The 7,131-nt window shown below is 33.2% G+C and overlaps 1 protein-coding gene across 2 annotated transcripts in view; it reads left to right on the top strand.

The window, feature by feature from the left end:
* LOC107609873 (cyanate hydratase-like) overlaps nucleotides 1-6,782 on the top strand; it is a 9,914-nt gene extending 3,132 nt beyond the window's left edge. Inside the window, exons 3-5 of one of the 2 annotated variants that reach the window (XM_021107501.1) lie at nucleotides 5,756-5,864; nucleotides 6,033-6,059; nucleotides 6,297-6,782. In XM_021107501.1, coding sequence (XP_020963160.1) covers nucleotides 5,756-5,864; nucleotides 6,033-6,059; nucleotides 6,297-6,377 — 217 coding nt within the window. In that variant the 3' untranslated portion in view covers nucleotides 6,378-6,782. The remainder of the gene's footprint in view (nucleotides 1-5,755; nucleotides 5,865-6,032; nucleotides 6,060-6,296) is intronic. The other variant, XM_016311924.2, reaches the window with a different exon arrangement.

The following is a 7,131-nucleotide window of genomic DNA, read 5'->3' as shown; positions in this document are numbered from 1 at the left end:
AATTGTTTTTCGTCGGTTCATAGTTTGACCGGTCTGACCGACCGATTCGAACCGATTTCAGAACCTTGCTTTTTATGATAGAACCAACACTAGTAGAACGGGTAAGTTTTACTGCTACACGGGAATCACCAATTAGCACTTCCTAGAAGATTCTATACACTTAGAACTACCAACTCAGGGAGAGGGATTCTCTCCAGTTTCTAACAGAATTCATAATAGAAAATGCATAGTAAACTAAACTAACTATAACCTAACTATTTAGTAATAGAGTCTAACAACATATCAGCCAGTTAGACTATGCTAAAACTTCTAAACTGCCACTTAATTGCTACTTACCTCTCCTTTGGTAACACAACTCAAACCTGATAGTAGTATGCGTCTCTCTATCAATACTTTCCCCTTGAACAATCACCTTGTCTTCAAGGTGAAACTCCAAAAAAATATCCCGCAATATTATCACTCGCTCCAGCTGTCCTCACAAGGAGAGAGGCCCTCCCAACACACCAAATACTCCAAAGTCCCATCTTTTGCGGTACGCGATGCCACGATCTAAGAAGGATTCATCACCAGCTCACCATCCTCAGCCAACCCAATGGAGGCGTCTGCACTTGCTGCTGTGGCGGGACAGCCTTTTTCAACTTGCTAACGTGGAAGACCATGTGAAGTCTTCACCCTAGAGGCATGGCTAACCTGTATGCCACCGTCTCTATCTTTTCAAATCACTTTAAATGGCCCATAATAATGCGGGCTCAGCTTTTCATTAATCCTTCGAGCTAGTGTCTGCATCCGATAAGGTTGCAAATTCTAATAAAACCACTCGCCAAGCTTGAACTCCATATCCCTTTGATGCCCATCCGCTGCTGTGCTTGCAACAAATGCATCTTTAGCTCTGCCAAAATAGCATCCCTGGCATCGATCAATGCTGTCACTTCCTCGACATGTGATGTAAAATGTCTCTCCATGGAAAAGAACTAGTGCTGGCACCCTATAAAGTGCTTAAAATGGTGTTGTTTGGGATGAGACATTATAGGAGGTATTAAACCAAAACTCCCATCCATTTCTTCGGGTAGCCACCCACAAAGCATCGCAAATAAGTTTCCAAACAGCGATTCACCACTTTGGTTTGGCCATTGATTTGTTGATGAAATGTCGTGCTATACTTGAATTTTTCCCATGTGGCTTGGAATAGTTTGGACTAAAACTTACTTATGAACACCCTATCCTTATCCGATATGACTGACTTGAAAAACCCGTGTAGTTTAACCACTTCCTTCTTAATAAAGGCTTTTGTCTTCTTTGGCACCACCAAAGGCACCTGTGTTTCCAGAGAAGAAATATCAGAGTGATAATCAATGTCATAAATCTCATTGAATGAATCATTTCCAAAATCTTTGGATGGTAAAACCAAAAGATTCAGAGATCTTATAGTAATAAAACTCTGACAGAATAAGAAAAACAAAGATAAAAAATATTCTGCTTTGTATTTCTTGATTGAAAAATCATAAAAGTAAAACTGAATATATATACAACATTGCCTATGAAAGATAAGAACCAATAAAGATAAGATAATAAATAAAGATAAGATAAGAATAAATAAAAATAAGGTAAGAATAAATAAAAATAATAAAAGCTAAAATTGTGGCGAAATTTATGTATTCTGTTAGACTGAATTTGTAGGTTGGTGTGTGAATTTTTTGTTGTTATCATGGGCTAATATGGAAGAGAGGTTTAATACGCTCCCGCGAGCTGGAGGATGAAAAATGTCAAGAACTCCAAGTTTATTTAGATTAAGATGGAATGGTTGAGGTGACAAAAGCTTAATGAAGATGTCAGTTAGCTGGCCAGAAGAAAAAATGGGGAAAAGTTTCATCATAACAACTTGAGCTTTCTGTCGAACCAAGTGAGAATCAACCTCCAAATGTTTAGTCTGTTCATGAAAAATTGGATTAGCAACAATATGAAGCACACTATAATTATCACAATATATAACTGGTGGTCAGATAGGAGAAATGCATAAAAATTATAACACATTAAGTATCCATTGAAGTTCACAAGTTGTATTGGCAAGTGCATGATATTCTACTTCAGTAGATGAGCAGACAATAGTGGTTTGTTTCTTGGTCTTCCAAGAGACTAAAGAGTTGCCCAAGAAGAAATAATAGCCTGTTAAAGATCATTGATTATCAGGACATTCGACCCAATCAGAGTCACTAAAATAAAAAATCTAAATTTCTGAACTTCTGGGAAAGAAAATTCCTTTTCCAGGGCTACTCTTTAAGTACCCCAACACTCGCTTTGTGGCTTAAAGATGAGACTGAGTAGGAGATGTCATAAATTGATTTAATTGTTGTGTTGCAAACATGATGTTTGGTCTCGTGGTGGTAAGATATATGAGGCAACCAACCAAACATCGATAAACAAAAGGATCCGAGAGAAGGTCATCCTGATGAAGTTTTATAGCACTATCCATGGGAATAGAAGCCGGTTTGGCACCTAACAAACCAGAGTCTTCTAAAATATCAAGACAATATTTTCTTTAAGAGAGAAAAATTTTCTTTCCTGATTGAACAACTTCAATACCCAAAAAATATTTCAAATGACCCAAACTTTAATTTTAAAATGATGGTTCAAAATTATTTTATCAGCAGTAAGTTCCAAAATAGAATTTCCAATTATAACAATATCATCAACGTAAACCAGAAGAATAGAGATTTTAACAAACAAATTATGATCAGAAATAGTTAGCTGGTATTCATGAGATAGTAAAAGATTGGAGAGTTTCTCATACCATATGTGACTAGATTGTCGTAAATCGTATAGAGATTTTAACAATTTGCAACATTGATTCGGATGAGTTGGCACAATTCCAGGAGGCAGAGGCGTATAAACATCTTTCGAGAGATCACCGTGCAATAAAGCATTATTGACATCTAGTTGGTGTATAGGCCAGTACTTCATGGATGCCAAAGACAAACTAATCTGATAATGACAGGCTTAACAACAGGAGAAAATATCTCCAAAAAATTAATAACCTTCAATCTGAGTGAATCTCTTAGCCACAAGACACACTTTATATCTATCAATAGAACTATCTGATTTACATTTGATTCGGTAAACTCATTTACAACTAATTAACTTAACACCTGCAGGACAATCAACAAGACACCAAATTTTGTTTAACTCAAGAGTATCCAATTCATCTTTCATGGCACACGCCAACTAGATGATTGTTGACATCCTTGAAAGACTTTGCCTCAATCTCAGATTATAGAGATAGAAGAGATGTTTTATAAGTAGGAAAAATAGAAGAAAAAGACATAATATAAGAGATTAGATAAAGGCACCTTGAGGAAGAGAAATTTGCGTAGGTGAAAGAGAAATTACAAACATAATAAAAAAGGTAGATTGGTGGTGGCGAGCTTGGTGGCTGTGACAGGAAAGAAGGGGCTCCTCTAGTGAAGGGGGTGGTGATGATGAGGCTAATGAAGAAAAGAATTTGGAGGAAGATGGTGTTATGTTGGATGTAGAGGATTGAGATGTGTTTTGGCTTGGTGCGGCTTCGATGGAGACTAAAGGAAGAATAAGAGATGTTGATGTTGTAGGTAAAGATGAAAGAATGGGTGGGTTAGTGGGTGGATTAATGAAAATGAGGTGTGAGTCAATAGAAATAGGTTCTGGTTCAATAAGAAAACTAACTGAATCTTGCTTTTGTGAAGATGTGTTTAGTAATGTTGAGTTGGGTGTATGGAATTAGACATTTTTTATGACTAAGGGCAAGATCATTTTATAAAAATCACGTTTTTAAACATTTTAATTCTTTTATCTTCTAAAACATAAATAATATATCCTTTAAAACCATGTTGAAAGCTAATAAACACAGTCTTTTTTAGCTCTTGGATCAAATTTTGATCTATTTGCCATTAGGGTAGAAATAAAATATAAGCATCCAAAAATTTTAAAGTCATGAGAATTTGATGGATAATTAAATAAAATCTCAAATGGTGTTTTAAAATTAATTGCAGATGATGAAACTCTGTTAAGCAAATAAACAACATGATTAACGGCATAAGACTAAAAAGATGATAGTTAGATTGAAAAATAAAAGCACGAGCTATATTCAAAATATGTTGATGCTTACGTTTTACCTTTCTATTTTGTTGAAGGGTTTCAATACAACTATATACGTTGATGAATAATGCCCTTTGAAGCACAAAAATCATGTAAAATAAATTCTGGTCCATTATCGGAACTGACAGTTTTGACTTTTGAGTTGAATTATATTTCAACTAAATTAATTAAATTTTTTATATGATTTTGTACTTTTTCTTTTGATTTTAATAAAATAATCTATGTAAAGCGACTAAAATCATCAATAATAATTAATAAATATTTATGATTTAGAATAGAAATGTAATAAATCAAAACTTACATTAGTTTTATTAAAGTTTTGAGAAAATGAGAGTTTTTTTTTCTTAGAAAGATGACAAATGTCACAAGCTTCATCATGATGCATAGAAATAAAAGAAAAATATTTATGTAAATGATTTAAGTCTTTGTCTAAAAAAATATTCTAAATGATTAATGGGTGAGAATTGGATGAAATTTATGGAATGTGTAGTGAATGAATTATTAGTGAAGTTGTGTTCAAGGACATATAATCTCTCTCTCATTCTACCTAAACCAATCGTCTTCAAAAAGAAAATGAAAAGGTGAGTGTATATTTGAATCCGGAAGTAATTTTTGAAATAGAGATAATATCAAAATTGAAATAGGGTAAATAAAGAACATTATAAAAAATTAAAGATGGTGAAAATTGAACAATGCATTTATAAAAAATAGTAATACTATTTGGTAAATAAACAATAATAAAAAAAATTTTGAGTGTAAAAGATGAACCAAAATAAATTTAATAAAATGTGATCTATAGCACCAAAATCAATGATTTAAGTGTTCAAAAATAAATTTCGATTTTAAAAAATTATTAACAATAAAAAAGTACTTAAAGAACATAAATAATGAGTATTTGGACTTGGTAAGAGTCCAAATTAGTTTGAAGAATGGGAATATTGTATTGTTAAAAGGTTTAATGTTAAATTGTGTTTATTAATAATGTCTTGTTAGGAGGATTTCAGACAAGACACCAAGAGACATTCTGGTTTTTCTGAAACTGAGTCCTGGTTAATGATCTCTAATAGTCTAATTGAAACCTTGGTCTTATGCTTGTTACAACCGGATGCTTATGAATGATTTTCGGATGAGGAATCTAAACCTCGCAAGGCTCAACCACATACAAACATGCTGTGATTTAATGATCGTATTCCTTATATGTTATTTCCTAGTTAGCCAGCATTATCTCTTTCTCCTAGAATATCAGGTTATTGTTTTGTCCTGGATGTCCATTCATATGTTCTTAAACGTATCTTCCTGCACCCTTCCTGTGACAAGAAAGGGTATCTTATCGTTATCAGAGTGCAAGTTAAAATTGAAGGAGCAAAGTCGGAAGTGAAGAAATTTGAAGTTCTTTCTTTGGAGATTGAAAGTTTACCACTCACAGTTTATGACATACATTATTATCACCTTTTATCCTTCTTTCGTCTTTACTATCTCCATTGTCCAATCTATAATGGAACATTTTCACTTAAACGTGCTTAAGATCTCAGCAAATAATAAAATTCTTGTGGAAAGCAAACTGAACATTTTATTTTTAGAAGATTTCCCTGCCTAACAAATAGTTTTTGTTAATTTTCATTTTCAGCACGTCAGCAATAGATTTCTACTGCTCAGTTGACAAAGTCAAGGGAGTAGATGGGAAAGATCGTGTGGTCCTGACATTTGATGGAAAATTTTTGCCATATTCGGAGCAGGTGAGTTGCATCTTATGTCTTTTTTCTCTTGCAAGATTTAGCTGCATGGAACAATGAGCCACACAACGGGAAAATATAAATAAAGATAAAATTAAAAAAAAAAGTCAGGAAAATAATGCTAATACCATGTAAAAGCGGGGATAACAGAAAATTTCTATAATTCTGCAGCCTCAAGAGTGTCTCACTTTGCTAACTTTACTGTCGAATTGACTTGGCTGTTATGAACATTCTTAGTAAGATTTTGAAGCCACAAAATAGCTGAACGTTGGTTTCTTTTATGGGTCAGCTACATTGTTCTGATCTGATCAAGTTGATTTCTTTGAACTACATAATCATGTTTATCCTATTAAAGTCTACTCTGGTTCCGGTTGTGTATATTCGTCATGAAGCTTTTCTTCTTTTGGACTATGAATATTGTTTTTCTTTGCTTCAGCTATACTTATGTCCAAACTTTCCCATTGTGAGCAGAAATCAGAGCACATGGTTTCAAGACAAAGGCCACACAGAAATTAATGAGTGCGGCGATGCGTCAACCGAAACCAAAATTGTACGTCTTTCCGCACAGACAGATTCCTCTCTGCCTGTGTTTCGTATTACTGCATGATGTTTTTGTTCGCTGTTGTCTTGTTTGTGCGGCTTATGTGTGTTAAAGCCAGAATAAAAGGTATGTCCTAAAAAATTTTTGGGTGTCTCTAGCTTGACCCAAAACAAAATAATGTACAAGTTTTTAGGCTAGCCAATCTTGGCCGTGTATGGCTTTTGGGATTCATGGCGTTTGCATCTTAATTCTTAAGTCTTTTAACAGTAAATAAGCTTTTATTGAAGTCAAGGAAACTTAAAAATGTTCATCGTTATTCCGTCCAACATTGTAAATTATCTGAAGTTTGGTGTTGAAAACCTAGGTATGTTTATCAGTAATTACATTTACGAATAGGTTTTCTCAAGTTCAAAATTTATGAAAAATAGTAGTTGGAGACATGTGAAACTGTGAAGTGTGAACTACATAATTTATGTAAAAACTAAAATATTAAAATCAAAATCTGTAAAAATTTATGAATAATAAAAATGTGGTTTGATGGATACAATGTCTAATCTGAAGTTATATTTGTTATAAATTATGTGTTTATATAAAAAATGAAAAAAATAACAGCTTGTAAATTTTACGGTTTTACCTCTCATTACTTAGGACTTGTTTGGATAAATTTAAAAAAAAAAAATTAGTTATTTAAAAAAAATTTAAAAAAATAAAAATAATTTTATATTTAAC

This window comes from Arachis ipaensis, chromosome B07, assembly GCF_000816755.2.
Source record: "Arachis ipaensis cultivar K30076 chromosome B07, Araip1.1, whole genome shotgun sequence".
Classification (NCBI taxonomy): domain Eukaryota; kingdom Viridiplantae; phylum Streptophyta; class Magnoliopsida; order Fabales; family Fabaceae; genus Arachis; species Arachis ipaensis.
Note: the sequence above shows the minus strand (reverse complement) of the source record. Positions and strands in the feature narration are given on the sequence as shown.